At 45.5% G+C, this 15,608-nt stretch overlaps 1 protein-coding gene across 5 annotated transcripts in view; it reads left to right on the top strand.

The window, feature by feature from the left end:
* The window catches only part of DLG5 (discs large MAGUK scaffold protein 5), a 139,251-nt gene extending 127,070 nt beyond the window's left edge, over positions 1-12,181 (top strand). For 3 of the 5 annotated variants that reach the window (XM_055537303.1, XM_055537299.1, XM_055537283.1), the window contains one exon: positions 10,855-12,181. In XM_055537303.1, coding sequence (XP_055393278.1) covers positions 10,855-10,973 — 119 coding nt within the window. In that variant the 3' untranslated portion in view covers positions 10,974-12,181. The remainder of the gene's footprint in view (positions 1-10,854) is intronic. The other 2 variants (XR_008699087.1, XR_008699083.1) reach the window with 1 other exon arrangement.
* Positions 12,182-15,608: the final 3,427 nt, after the last annotated feature.

Genomic DNA, 15,608 nt, shown 5'->3' with positions numbered 1-15,608 from the left:
TGCAGGTCATGACTGAGCATAACCTGAAAGCAGAAGTGCTGCCCTCTAGTGGTCATGCGCCCTGATATTTGCAGAACACCCATATATTATACTGACTTTCATATGCTCTATACATTTTCCCAGGGTTAAAACTCTATTGTTTTTAATGAGTACTATTTGATTGTAGCCTTCTTTTAGTCAAATTATGTTAAGATTAAACTCATTTTAATGAGATCAATTTAATTGACTACATGTTTAATGTAAATAAATAATAAGCAAGAAATAAATGAGGGGCCTCTAGGCTAAGTTACTGGGCAGTCTCGTTAAATTGTTGTTGTTCAGTTGCTGGCCAAACTCTGTCATTTCAAAACATCAAAACATTGATGCATTAGGCCAGAAATGTAAAGCTTGACTAAAAATTACTTGGAAAGCATTTGCTTAAGGTGAAAATAAATTCTGTGTGCGAAATTCATCCATCTTTTTCTTGCAGATATGAATAAAGGCACATGGCAAAACAGGCAAATTTGTAACAGGGCATGAATTGAAAAGTCAGATTCCACTCTGACAATGTGAGTGGTTAAATAAGGTGGCTATTACCATCTTAAGTGTGATCACACTTAGCCATCAGTAACAATCGTGGAAATGGAGACCGCTGTCAAGTGAGAATAAGCAAAGACTATCTCCAGCTTACTATAGCAAGGGAATCAGCTACCGTCACTTGCCTTGGTCAGGCACTCAAAGGTAGGCAGTGGAGTGAGAAGGCTTTGTAGTGGAAAAGGAGAAGTCTGCAGGTATGCCCCGATCAGAGTCTGTTAGCCTGGGGAAGCTGGGGCAGGCTGACTAGCAGTGGAGCATCCTATGTGACTGATCAGGAGTGCATATTTGGCTTTTTCTGGTTGGTCCTATGAAGCTGGAAAAGCTGGGGCAAAAATGAGGGAAGCTGACAGGTGTTGATCAAGTCTTGGCCATTTGGGGCCAAGGGTTAGAGGGGCTGTTTGGCTTCTTGAACTAACCATTCAGTCCAGCTGCTGGTTTGAGGGAGTTTAAGGAACAAAGAAACACCAGGCAAATCTGCAATGAGGAATATTCTTTGACAATGACCACGTCTCTTCAGTGCTATGTACGAAAAAAAAAAAAGGTGTGTGTTGGGATAGATGGGGGGAGGCTGTTTTGGATTAAAAGAATCAAGAGATTTTTGTAAGTAAATATGAGGGAAAAAATTGTAAGAGACATTTGGGAAACAATTGAGATTTGAATATGGGTTCAGAATTAAAAGACATGAGGGAATTATTTATGAAGCTGGAATGCCAGTGGCGTTGTGTAGGGGCTCTATGTGGCAATGCAAGCTTAACTCCTTTGGAGGTACAGTGTCTAATTTCCCTTGAAATGCTTCAGGGAAATGTAGATGCTTGACATGGCACAAAGTTGTAGTTTTAGATCTAGATGGTGAGTACATGGGTTTTCATCACAGGAAAGCAAGTTCAAACTTGTAATAATGCTTAGAAAGGAGTCTGTGTTGATCTAACCTCAGTTCTACTTACTTCATGTAACCACCATTACAATCTATGCCTACACAAGCAAAAAATAGACTTGTGTTTCCTTTCCAATTTTTGCCTAGACAAAATCAGAAGCTAACTACTTGGGTTTTCCTTACCCAATGCCATGGGGTGTTTCACCATAGCAGAGCATGTGGATCTGTTTGTATGCCAACACACTGTATTTATTTGAATGAGTAAACTTTTTTAAAAAAAAACACACATAACCTTCATTTTTTTGTATAGTTTTTCTGTTAAAAACATTATCTAGTTCTACTCTCAGAGAAACTGTCAAGGAAGTTTTGATGGAAACAGGCCGGTTGCTTGAACAAGTTCACACAACCAAGCAAGAAAGAACAAGGCTCTGAAGCCAAGTTCGTGTCTCCAAAGCCCTAGAAATGGGGCTCATAAAACCAGGGCTTTCCTCTAGCACACACTCCTTTGGGAAATGATTTATCTCTGGACTCTGAGAGACTGATCTGTTGCCTGGCGTATAATTTGGGGGCAGTTAAGAGTCCAAATACCTCAAGCCAGGGTAAGGGACCTAATGGTGGGTGAGTTACTTTGAACAATTATCTCTGGTTTTTAGTTTCTTTTTTTGTAAATGAAGCTGATACTTCCTTGCAGCCCATAGGATAGTATCTCTGTAGGACGAAGAACAAGCGGAGACCACTCACCACCCCCGGTGGAAACCTTGTCCCCCATGATGCGCTGCCCGCATTCTGACGCAGGGTCCCTGCAGCTGTGGCTGGCAGAGCCGTCTGTCCACCCTGGCTGCAAGGGGACCTGAGAAAGCAAGTTTGCATGTCTAGCTGGGGGAGACAGGACCCACTAATGTCAAGAATTTCCCAAACGGAGGAAGGGTATTCAAAAGTTTTAGCAGCTTTAACCATAATAAATAGATACTGTGAATCCATAAATGTCTTTAAATAGATAATGTGCATTCCTAACATGCAATATCATGTGGCCATTTTATACACCAATTTTGAAGCACACTTAAAACAGCCTAGGAAAATACTCAAAACGTCTTATGAAAAGCTATTCAAAGCCATACATTGAGGATGGTCTCAATTTTTAAAAGAAGGCGTGGGGAAAAGATGTAACACAGATGTCTATTTGGGCCCCCTGAGAAGCAGGTGCCAACGTGGGATTAGACACACAAGAGGGTTTGTGGGGGCCATGCCTGTACAGAACGAGGGGGCAGGAGTTAGGCACACGAAAAAAGCCTTCAAACTGGAGGTAGGTCTGCCTCCTGTGAAAGGAAAGAGGGAGGCAAGGGCTGAGTAGGAAGACCTCAAACCGCAGTGCAGTTCTGAGGAAATCTCAGCCAGGCCAAAGGCCCTGAGCAGAAGTGTCTCTTGGGGAGCGCCCTGCGTGTGGCAGGAGTGGCCCAGCACTACCACCTCTGCTGCGCTCAGTCACTGCCCGGGGGCAGCCTGGAGGGGTGGGGCCCCGGGGTCACGGGCTGGGGCTGGAAGCTGTTAGTCTGGGGACTCTGTGCCCATAGCAGGCTCTCTCGAAGGAGACTGAGAGGCACACCTCCCTGGCCACCATGACACATTAATAGAATGAGGATGACTTTTGAGCTGTGCTTTGTACACGAGAAGTGTCAAGCAATGCTTATGAAAACTGCTTGAGTAACCCCATAGCTACTCTCTTCAACCCCTTATTGCCGGGAAATATCATGTGCGTACCCAGTGTACAAAGATTACTAGTGTGGCGACAACCCCCTGGCACCCCTGGGTAGCCAGCGTCGCGTGGAGGGCAGAGCTTTGCCAGCCCCATCCGTCCCTGGAGCCCAGGTGGTCCCCTGCCGTGGGCACAAAGATGTGCCCCTGGGAGGTGGAGCAGATCCTTCTCTGCTTTCCTTCGTAGCTTTTCCCCAACACGCCACTTTTTAAAGTTCAGTGTGTAATTTGGTTTTTCTGAAAATTTGCCTTAAAAGAGAGCGAGGCGTTTGCTGCAGTTTTGCAGCTTTGCACTCCACATCTTGGTGCTTTTTAGAAAAGTGAGGATCTATCATTTGGAAAACCATACCATTTGTTTGGAGAACTTCATTTTCTGATTCTGAGTTTCACACTAATTTCAGACCCTTATTTCGTCTTCTTTCAGGCAGATCCCACGATCCCTGAGTTTAGGTTCTGTGGATTATTAAGAAGATCCATAGGTAACTGAGGGACCCTTTAGAATAAGCCAGATCCTAACAGGTCATACTAAAGGAGAGGATGTGGAGATTGTCTGATCCTGACGTCACAAATTAGGAGTAAGGAGGCAACCTTGTGGACCCACCTGAGGCCTCACCGCTCTCCAAGGGCCGCTGCTGCTCCCTGGGGGCCGTGGCCTCCCGGCCTCCCTGGATTCAGTGTGACTACAGGGTTAGAAGGGTTGGCTATGCTCCGTTTGAGGCCAGGAGCGGGCTCCCTATCTCTTGTTAATGCCCCACACCAAGACAGAAAGAAGTGTATGCCAAGTGAAGTCCTTGGTAAGGCCCATTGAGTCTCTCTGGTCTCTAAGTATCCAGTCAGAGGTTCTCCTAGCTGTATGGCACAGCCATGGGCAGCTAGAGGGACGAAGGGCTGAGATGTCCTGAGCAAGCAGTGATCATAGTAATGGTGGCAGTTAATTGAGTGCCAGGTACTTCCCTAAGTAGTTCCTATGTGTTCACTTGCAACCCTATTTGGTAGGTGCTATTATCCCCATTTACAGATAAGGAAACGGAGGCACAGAGAAGCCGAGAAACTTGCGTAAGGTCATACAGCTAATCAATGGCAATGCCAGAGTCTGGGCTCTCAAATCCTCTCTTTGAACACCTGCCAGGCAGTGGAGAAGGTGATCCCTAATCCAGGCCTGGGTGACTGGGCCAGGCCCGGGAGGAGGTCTGGAGAAGAAGGCAGTTGTGCTAATTCAGCAGAGGACAAAGCTTGGCCAAGAGATGTCGGGGAGGCAGAGACAGGGCGAGCAAGCAGGAGCTATGGTCACACTCAAGCTAGGCTCACACTCAGCGGTCCTGCTGAGGACTGCGGACCCTGAAGTCACGCTTAGCTGTGGGGCACATGAGCCCTCAGGCCTGCTCTGTGCTGACTGGCCAGTGCCATGGCTGGAGGCCCCAGACATCCAGCCTTGCCAATGTCCACTTCCAACAGGGAGGCAGAATTGACATCCATCATTAGGGAAGGGCCAGAGAGGCTGTGACCCTATGCCCTGGTCAGTGTGGCCCAGTCTGCAGACAGACGTATCTGTTCAGTTAGAACAGTGACACCGGTACTTATAAGGTCATCTCACAAGAGGCCCTCAGCTTTTAGAAGGCGGATTCTTCCCTCCCACTCCTCTGGCCCTTGCTCCTTCACCCATGATAATTAGGAAGTGGAGGCAATCTATTTCCAGAGTGGATACCACTGACTGTGAGAGAGGTGGGCTCTTTCAAAATCCTTTTAAGAGATTATTCAATAATTTTTTTTTTTTTTTTTTTTTTAGAATTTAACTAGAAGCAACTGTTAGAAATACATTGTCAGTTGCCTAGGGGAATAGATGTATTGTTCAAATGTTTCATCAACAAAGCTATGACTTTGGGGTTTCCTGTTACTGCCGTGTGTAGTAGGAACCCAGATCAGGATCTTTGTTTGGGAGGAACCTCCCAAGAAGCCTGTCTTAGCTATATCCATGTGAGATGAGTGGCATCTGCCTGCGTGTGTGTTTAAGGTCTCGAACAAAACCCCAAGCTTCAGAGACCATGTGCTTCAGTGTGCGTTCCTCTGGGGAGGCAAGGAACTTGGATTCGCCCTTAGTCTTAAGCCTCTCCAGCAGAAAGCCACTGTGAAAAAAGGCTCTTCAAAGAGTTGGTGTCATGGTGAGGGCTCTGGCCGGCCCTGTGGGCAAGCTGAGGACAGGACAGAGCAACCAAGGGTATGTGGGCTCTTGGTTTCCCACTTGCGACCTCGTTGGGGATCTGAACCATCAAGAACACCATCCTATTTGTGAGCAAGAGTGCATCTTACTATATGGGGTCAGTGGTCAGAGGCAACATTGTATAGAAGCAGCAGAAGTCACGGAAGCTAAAAACTGCAGCTGACTTCTGATTCTCACTCCAGGAGGTGGGGGGAAAACAGGCTGAGCAATCTCTGGAGATTCTTGGGCAACTTTAGGGTGATAGTTGGGAGAGATCCCAGGTTGGCCTACTAATCTGGAAAGCAGAATGTTGGGCGTAGGTCTACGTAAAAATGCTACAATGAAATGAATGCGCTGCCACCCTGACCTCACAGAGCAGGCCAGATGCTCCACACAGGCAGGAGATAGACAAGGAGATAGATGGAGGTTTGCTGAGTCTGAAGATTTTGCACAGTTCAGCCCTACAGCAAATCCTGATGATGAATCCAGAGACTTTTTAGGGAAAAAATGATACTGGGCTTATGAGGATCACCAGAACCTGGCCCAAGAGAGAAGTTCCCCAAAGGAGACTTCTTCTCAGTGTGGGGAAGAGCTTCCTGACCACCATACCTGTTTCACAGTGCAGCACAATGCTGAGACCCCCAGCTGGGTGCTGGCTGACCCGAGAGTTGGCTAGGCCGCGGGTCCCCAGTACTGTCTGACTCACCCTGGGTGTGTTCCTGGCTACGTTTTCAGGTTGCTGCTCCCAACCTACCCACAGAACGGGTCTGAGAAATTACAACAGCTCAAGATCGCATTCCCCATTCCTCCGAGGCTCCTTTCAGATGGAAGGATCCCATGTCCAAGATGACATGGGACCCTTTTGTCTGCTGTCTGGGCTTCCCAGTCCCCAGAGCCGGGCATCTTCTGTCAGAAGGAACCAGGACGAGGCAGATGTCAGGTTCTCCCCTGCCCTGACTCTCGGGAATGTGCATTTGGGTCCCTGAGGATGAGCCCTGTTGGGAGCAGGCTGAGAACACAGCCTGGGATGACCAGTTAGTGCCTGCTTCTTAAAAATGACTTCTTAATAAAGCCTTCATGACATTACACAAAAATAGGAGAAACAGCAGCAAAAAAGATCGTTGGTGTGTTTCCATCTGAGGCTTCCTTCTACAGAGAGACTCAGAATGACTGATACCTGCTGTCCTGGCTTCCTTAATAAACCTAACTAAACTATGTGTATGAAATTAGTGGGAATTCTGATCTAGCTTAGCATGTGTGTATTGAATAAACCATTTGAATTTTCTTTTTTGTATGAAGCATGGAAATATTGCTGAATATAAAACCCCCTTCCAGATGCCAGAATTTCTTCTTTCTTTCAAGTCAAGGGAGTTGGTGTTATAAAGGTTTCTTCATCTTCGGAATTACTATGACCCTGATAAAGTCACCCTAGCTCTTTGGGTCTTGGTTTTGCCGTCTGTAAAAATAGGCTTTGGGGCAAAGGGAACATGGAAGACACCCCCCCCCCTACTCGCTCCAGTCAGCAGTTGGCCTTGCAAGGAGTCTTTGACCATGTGGAATCTGGGGAAGAGCTTGTGGCCAAACTGATGCCAATTGCCCACCAGGTGAGGGGGGCTGCTCGCCCTTTGGGTAGGGTGGATAGCTGTGTGATGTGTGGGCTCTGGGCCTGCACTGGGATGGATTGAGTTGGGGGTCATAGGGAAGTTGCTTGGGATTGACCTGGGTCTCAGAGTAAGGTCTGCCTGCAACAGCTGCCCTCTGATTTGGCTGAGCCTCCCTCCTGTGTCTCCTGTACTTTTCTCCCAAGCTTTAGAGCAGGGCTGGCTCCACTGCCTCCTGCCCCAAGGACTTCCTGCAGTAGGGGCCAGTCTTCCACTTCATTGACTAATCTCCTCCTAGGACCCAGTGGGCCAAATGAGAGTCTGATCATGACTCCCCTACTTCTTAATGTCTTAGGCACAATTTTATAAAAATAAAAGTACTTCCCTGTCCAAGTTATTGTACTGACCAGCAAAAATTATTTCTGATGTGTGATACATTTTGAGTTAAACATATGCCTCTAAACTCATAACTCTATGGCCTGAGCAAGCTGCAGTTCCTGATTCTTTTTGAAATTGGATTTTTTAAATCAAAGAGCTAATACATGCTCATTGTGAAGCATTCAAATAACACAAAAGAATCTAGTGTGAAGAAGCAAATCCTCCTTTTTTTCCCAGAACCTTCCAGGATAGTCCTCTCCCACTGTGACTGCTGGAAGAGTTTGGTGGGTACTCCACGTATGTGGAATCATACTTTACTGTATTATTTGCTTTCTCTTAAAAAAAAAAATTAAGCAAACTAAATTTATGTGAACTCACTGCAGTAAGAGAGACCATCACTTTGACTGTCTTAGCAGTATCTCAGAAGGGGAAAGTCAGAAGTTGGAGAGTTGTAAAGTTTTGGCTCTAGGTTCCAGTGGTTTAAGGCAGACTGGAGACCCAGGCACAGTTCATGGAACAATGGTTTAGAATTAGAAGCAATGAGGAGAGAGTCTTGAAGTGAGTCTTGATAAGTAAATTGTAAATAAGTTTGCAACTGACTTCAATACATTGACTTTTAGGAATTTCTTTTCACCATTTCTGACACTTTTTGTGTCTTGGTGTAGATCCAAGTTTCCATCTGGTATCATACTCCTTCTGCCTGAAGAATTTCTTGTAATATTCCTGTAGTATAGGTCTGATGACAATGACTTTTCTCAGTTTTTGGTTGTATGAGAAAGTCATATTTTTAAAAAAAATTAAGTGAATTTTATTGTCATGTTTGTGAAGCCACTTCTGAGGATAATGTATCTGTGAATGGCATAGCTATGTCTTTTCACAATATTCCATACCATAAAGCTTAATTACCTGTACACAGGTATTTTAAAGCAAGGGATTATAATTTGTTTGTGATTATCTGTGTCTTTTAAAAAACTGGGATGAAGTTCAGATAAAATGTACAGTTTTAAAGTACAATTCAGTGGCATTTACTATGTCACACTGTATACAGCCATCTGTCTAGTCTCACAACATTTTCATCATTCCCAGGCAGTCACATCCTATTCCCCCTCCAGCTCCTAGGAACCACTAATCTGCTTTCTATCTCTATGAATTTACCTATTCTGGATATTTCATATAAATGGAATCGTACAACACATGGCATTTTTTTAATCGTTTAATTGGCTGCATTGCATCTTAGTTGCATCACACTGGGTCTTCAGTCTTCACTGAGGCACGTTGGATCTACTTTTGTGACCAGGAATTGAACGCTGACCCCCAACTTTAGGGGCGTAGAGGCCTAGCCACTGGACTGCCAGAGAAGTCCCCACGTGGCATTTCTGATTTCTTTCATTTAGCCTAATTTTTTTTGAGGTTCATTCACATTGAAATATTTATCATACTTCATTCCTTCTATGGCTGGATAACATTCTATTTTGTAGTTATACTGCATTTTATTTTTTCATTTATCCATTGACGGACATTTGGGTTGTTTCCACTTTTTGGCTATTATGAATAGCGCCTGCCATGAACATTCTTTTACAGATATTTGTGTGAATACCTGCTTTCCATTCTGTTGGGTGTATATCTAAGAGAGAAGTTTCTGGTCAGATGATAATTCTGTGTTGAACTTTTTGATGTACCTCACACATTTTTTTTTTTTTAAGAAATGCAAAATTTTATTTGAGCCAAATTGAGGATTATAACATGGGAAGAACATCTGAGAAAGACTCTGACTCTGAGAACTGTTCTGCATGTTAGAAGTCAAGGCACAGTTATAGAAGTTTTTTGTGATAGAGGCCTGTACATGAAATGATGTGTTAACAGTTTACACAATCCAGGTCTAAGTGTCATCCTGGCCCTTATAAGATCAAGAAGGAATGTTATCTTTTTAAGCAATTATTTTGTTGATGCTAGGAAAATGTTGCTTTTCATTTTTGAAAGAGGTTTTCATTTTTACAACATTCTCGGTTGACAGGATTTTTTTTTCCCTTTCTACTTTAAAGACACTGCTCAATTGTGTTCTGAATTGTCTAGATTTCTTGGGTGTATGATTTGCTGTCACTAATTTTAGAAAAATTTTAACCATTAGTTTAGATAATTCTTATGTTCTTTTCCTTTTGCAGCTTCAATTATGCTAGACTGATATTGTCCCACAACTTTTGACTCTTCTTTTCTGGGTATTATTTTTTTCCCCATTCTCATTTTTCTTTGTGCTTCAGCTTATTCTTACTGACCTGTTGAGTACAATAATGCTTTTTATCAGCTATGCATCATTTGATCGGAGCCTGTCAAAGCACTTCTTCATTTCTGACATGGTGTCTCTTATTTCTAGCAGTTCCATTTGACTATTTTATAGTTTCATATCTCTGCTGAAATCCCCCCATCTGTTCTTGTAGGTTTCCACCTTTTCCACTGGATCATTTAGCATATTAATTGTAGTTATGTTAATTCTCCGATAAGTCCCAAGATCTGGGAAATCTCTGAGTACATTTATGATGACTACTTTTTGATAGTAGTTTTATCTTCCTTTAAAAATGTGTATTGACGCTTTAAATTTAATGCTAAACATCATTTTAGAAGAATGGATTAGTAAACAGTATCCGTGCCCAGAAATGAGCATGCCTCTTCTGTCAGCTTGTTAGTATGGATTATGAGACGAGATAGGTTTTGATTTCTTTGGTGATATCATTACCCCAATGTATCACAGACTTCAGATTCCTTTAGCAGTGGGTCTGCTGTTAACTTGTCCTGAGAGTGGTGTCTGGGGTGCCAGAAGGTCTTTCTCAGTGTTCCTGCTGTACCATCAGCTTTGAGAAGTCCCCTCATATCCATGCCACAGAGAGGGTGTGTCTGTATGTATTGCTTCTCCGGCAGCGGTAGACTGATGATGCTTGTTGCTTGGTGCCAGGCTCATGTGGGGAGTGGTAAAGGGAATTTCTGTTTCCCTGGTCAACCTTAGTTTTAGCCAGGCACTGTGTGTGTGGATTTGGGGACTGTTTGTTTTTAGCATTCTTGCTTCTTGTCCTCATAGCAGGCAAACCCTGCTTGATATAAGCCTAGGATCTGAACATCGGAAGCTTTTGCTTTTTCATTGCTGCCTAGTATTCTAATAGTTTGGCTGTGTCCTATCCTAGTTCATTGTTCCCTTACTGATATAGACATTTTTGCCATAAAATGCTGTAAAAATGGTGTAAGCTGCTTTATCTGCTGTGAATGTTTCCCTAGAATGGATGCCCCAAAGTGGGATTTCTGGGGTGAATGGTACACAGTTTTAAAATTTTGATAGATAAAAACTCTTTTCCTTGACTTTTTTCTTACTGTATTTGTCTTCCTTTAAATTAATAATAAAAGCTTTATCAGAACTCTGACAAAAAATTATATGTACCTCCAATATAGAAAAAGGAGAAACTGTCATTTCATTTTTTTTTTTTTTGCAGTGCTGCTGTTCAGTGCCATAAAGCACCATGTGATGTTTTTACCATCCCTCTTGTGCCCTCTTGATGTCTCCCATACATCTTGCTGGTCCAATGCAGAGCCTCCAGGCTGCATTCTCTGATGGTCTGGCTGCTGCCGGGAGCACCTGCCCCTTCATACTGTTTACAGAATGCCTCATCCCTTGTCTCTGTGATGGCTACAGTTCACATGTGTTTGAACTTTTCTATACCACTATTTTAGTATTAAAAAAAAAGCTTAGGATCCCTGATTTGTATCATGGCTGAGAATATTTAGCACCTCATTTGTATGGAGATTCTTTTACCTAGCAACCTCAGTTGTCTGAAACAAACAGGGAAAGGAAAAATATATATATATTACAGCAGTGAGACAGATGCCACAAAGGCCATATGCTAAATTTCATGTTGCTGCTGCTGCTAAGTTGCTGGGAGCCACCACGGGAGAGCCCACCATGACAAAGGTCATGCGGACAAGACCTGACAGGCAAAGGCGGATCAGGACTCGAGGGATTCCCTGGACCTGCTCAAGCATCTGCCCCGAAACCAAAATCTGTCTGTCTGCTGTTCACTATATTATGCCTTTCACCAAACTCTTCTGACATTAACAGGGGGCTATCCCCGACCACCTTTCTCTGAAGAAAATCAACTTAAGGCTCTAGTTAATAAGTCTCCTGGGCTTGAAAGGAGCATTTTAATTCTAACCCCTCTGTTACTATTTTAGCTTGCTTGGCAGGTTTATCCACACTCTTGCAACTAATGCACACGATTGTTCACAACACCCCAAGCATAACCTTCGAGCGATAAAAAAGCTTTATTAGAATAATACTGCATTGTTGAGCCAGTGTTTGCTACCGAGTTTCCTTGTCCTTTACCCAATGTGTGCCTGGGAGTGCATTAGCTAGTATAGCTGGTAAGAAAAGCAAGCAGTAGCCTTGGCATTAGCAACATAAGACCCTTGAGTTAATAAGTTCTTTCTTTGTTGTAACCCACTGCACCTTTGCTCCATAAGAATGTAGCTCTGTTTCCTGAGGGGCACTGCAGACTGGAAAGATAAAGGGAAAGCAGGTTTTCTGGTTGATCAACCTTTATCAAGAAAGAGTTACAAAATGTTAACAGGCCACAGTGCCAGAAGACAATGTACATAACATAAGACCCTTGTTTATGAATAGCTATGCAAAAAATGTCCTGGTTTTGATAAAGGTAAAACTGATGGAATGTTGAGCTGACTCTGCATGACTTTGTATATTTCAGTTCTGGAAATGTGTAACTCAGGGTATAAAAGCCCCTTTTGAAAATAAAGCTGCAGACCCTTTCCACCTAAGCTGGGTCTCCCCGTGTCATTCTTTTTCTCTCTCTCTCTTGCTCTCTCTCTCTGCTTTTTCAGGCTGATTCCCTGGAGCACAGAGGCTCTCTGAGTTCACTTTTTTGCCCGGGCTTCTAAGACCCAATCGAGAAGGCACTCTGCGTCTTCACTCCAGAGAGAAGGTGCTCTGCATCTTCACTCCATCAAGAGGGCGCCTGTGGCCTCCGTGAACAGAGCAAGTCCTGTGTCAGGGGCTTTATTGGCTTTCTGTGTAAACCAAGGAATATCAGTCTCTTTTTCTCTCCTTTACTTTCTCTCTCGCCGATGCCGTTCATCCTGAGGGTATCCCTGGATCCTGCTGGGGCTGGACCCCGGCACTAAGTCACTTCAGTCATGTCCGACTGTGTGTAACCCCATAGACAACAGCCACCAGGCTCCCCCTTCCCTGGGATTCTGACATTGCATTAAAAAAAAAACCAACCCAGACCCTTCCAAGCTAAAATATGTTTGAAATGGGCCTTGACCTACAGGCAGAGCATCTGCTAAGAGGACAGGAATGAGAGGCAGTCTCTGGGGGTGACTGTCAGAAGCCCAGCTCTCGGTGTTCTGGCTCTTAGCCTGTCTTCATGCTGGGCTGTGGGATCAGGCTGTGGACCAGGTGCTTATTTACCACCTAAACCCTCCCTGCTTCTTCCGTCCAGAGACCAGCCAGTCCTGGTGGAGAGTGTAGGTTCAGATTAGAGAATCCTTCCTTATCATGTCCCACCCTCCCTGTTCCCTAACTGCCCTTCCAAGCGCCAGTCATTGCTCTTATTCATTGAACGCCTGCACGTGCTGGGCACAGCAGAGCAAAGGTGAATAAGACATGGTCCCTGTCCCGAGGAGTTCACAATCTTGGGAGACAGTCATGCCACGTGGTGTGCAGACACTGTGGCGGGCGTCTGTCATGGCAGCCCTCTGCTCCTGTGCCTTCTCTGCGTGACACAGCCCTTCTGTGTGGCCAGCACTCCCCAGGGTGAGAGTGCTTTTCCTGTTTCCTCTGCTGAGGACAGAAGGTCGTTCCAATTCAGGGGTTTTCCAGCTGTCCCGCTTATACTTGATGTGGGACCAAGACCCCAGGGGCCACCATGACCCATCCAGTCAGGGTCCCGGAGTGCTTCTGGGTAGAGGTTCTGTCACAAGATGAGTGACAAGCAGGAGATGGGGTGGGAAGCTCTGGGAACAGGGGCCTCTGAGGCTGTGGGCAAGGGTTGTGGTCCACCTCTGCAGAGAGAACCCTCCTTGCCAGCATCATCAGAGCTGGTGGGGGCTATGGAAGTTTAACAAGACAGGAATGGGGTCAGGTGGTGAGAACTGCTTGGCAGGGGAGAAAGGTTCCTGTGAGCTGGGTGAATTTTGGTCAAAGACACTCCTTTGAGACACATCTTTCTGCAGTGATGCCCTAGTTAGGAGTGGCGGGCAGCCTCCCAAGGGCTCACCAGTCTGGTTTGTGTCTTTTCTCTTTGAGACCCCAAAGGACAAGGGCCATCAAAAGGAGATGCTGAATAGAATAACAAAAAAAAAAACTGATTTTGGCCTGAAACGTTTTCAACTAAGAACCTAACACTTCTTGGATCACTCACGACTCAGGTAAGAAGGGTTTGTTGCATGACAGGGAGACTGGGCAGGAGGTGGGTGAGGGGAGTGCAGTGCAAAGGCCAGGAGGACCAGTACAAACCCGGCAGTCAAGAAGGAGCCCAGCTCTTCAGGAAGAACTCAAGAATGTCAAAGGCAGGAAGTGGGATAATTCGTGGTGACACGCAGAAATGGGGCATTTTCCCTTAGAGTGCGCCAGAGGAGTTTACAACACAGAGGACTTACGCAGTCACATTTGTGTTTCAGAAAACCTCATGCCAGCTTAGAGCTAAAGCTTGTTTGTTTCAGAACTCAGTGCTCCTTCCCCTGGATCTCCTCACTCCCTCTCTCCTCTTCCTGACCTTCCCATCGCTACACCCTATTTTAAAAGCCACGCACCGTGTGCTGTTTGGGCTCGAGAGGCCAATGGCAGGAAGAACATCACTCAGAAGGACACTGCAGTGGACAAGGTATGATGATAGCAGAAAAGATGGGGTCTGTGGGCCCTCCCGGGTGGGGGGCAGCAGCGGGCAGTCACTCTGCCATCAACATTTGGAGTAGGAAGAGGCCTTGAACCCTAGGCAGTACCGCCTGGCTGTGTTTGAGCTTCTGCCGGTCTCTGCCCTCTAGAGGCTCTGTGCTCTGGGGCCAGCTCTCCAGACACAGAGCATCCATCAGCTCAGCCATGGCAGAAACCTTTGTGGAGACTGGGATGGTCAGGGTGGGGCACAGCTGCAGGGGAGGAGCAGCTGGTTTAGCTGACAAGTGTGGGGAGGAGACATAAGCTGAGGGGTGGGGATGCATGAGCCACGAGAAGAGGTGCTGCCATAAGTGTGATGCCCATTTCTGGGTCTCCACCTGGACCCCCAGCCCCGTTGGCTGTGGGTGGAGAGTTCAGCGCCTCCCCCATCTTGGGTCTCTCGCTTCTTCTTTTGCCTGCCTTGAACATGGACTTGCAGAGTTGGAGATTTGTAGGTTATACTGGGCCAGGGGAGCAGGTACCACCCCATTGCCTCTGAACAAACCCTGCTGTGTCACCCAGGTCATGCATCTGCCAGTCTGGCACTGGCCACATGCCAGTGTCTTTCCTGAGTGCTCAAGATCCAAGGGTATTGAATCAGACATGGGCCCTGCCCTTGAGATGCTGGTGGCTCTCTGATGACCCTGAGGCTAGGAGGGTTCATCACTCTTGTGCAGAGAGTCATGGGGAGCACTCAGCCTCTGTTGAGACCGTGGAATGTACTCTTCATTTGGAGACAAGCTCCCAGCAAAAACAGGCCTTTTACTGAGCCTCACTGTCATCTCCTGTAAGTTTGAGATTGCAAACAAATGTATATGCTCTTTATGGAATCGCTCATTATGGTATAAAACGATGGATGGGAATCAGCAATGATTTAGTGGTTACTCTCAAGGAGGAAGGGGATAGACTATAGAGGAGGGGCATACAATTCTTAGGGCCAAATTCTGCTGCAAACAGGAGCAGGTGATATCACACAACAGGGGTATCTTGTAGTTGGAAAAAGTGTGGGAATATATAAGCCAGGGGGTAAATGGTTTATTTCAGTCTGTTACCGCCTGGACTGAAATGAGCTCATCTTTGACAGAGTTTTATCTGTGTGATCTTTGGGAGGCCTGGCCTATGGGTGAGTCCTGTGCAGAGATATTTCATTTGCTTCTGCCAGGTAACCTAGGGAGAGCATTGGCTCAGTGCCAATGTTTTGAGTTCTGCAAGTATGAGGAGAGTGAGTGTGTATTTGAACTCTAAAGCCTCTGAGTTCTAGACCTTAGTTAAGAATTCTCTGGGGACCATCTTCCCGTGTAA

This window comes from Bubalus kerabau, chromosome 1 (genome assembly GCF_029407905.1).
Source record: "Bubalus kerabau isolate K-KA32 ecotype Philippines breed swamp buffalo chromosome 1, PCC_UOA_SB_1v2, whole genome shotgun sequence".
NCBI classification, from domain to species: Eukaryota; Metazoa; Chordata; class Mammalia; order Artiodactyla; family Bovidae; genus Bubalus; species Bubalus kerabau.
The sequence above is the reverse complement of the archived record's forward strand: the minus strand, read 5'-3'. Positions and strand labels throughout refer to the sequence as shown.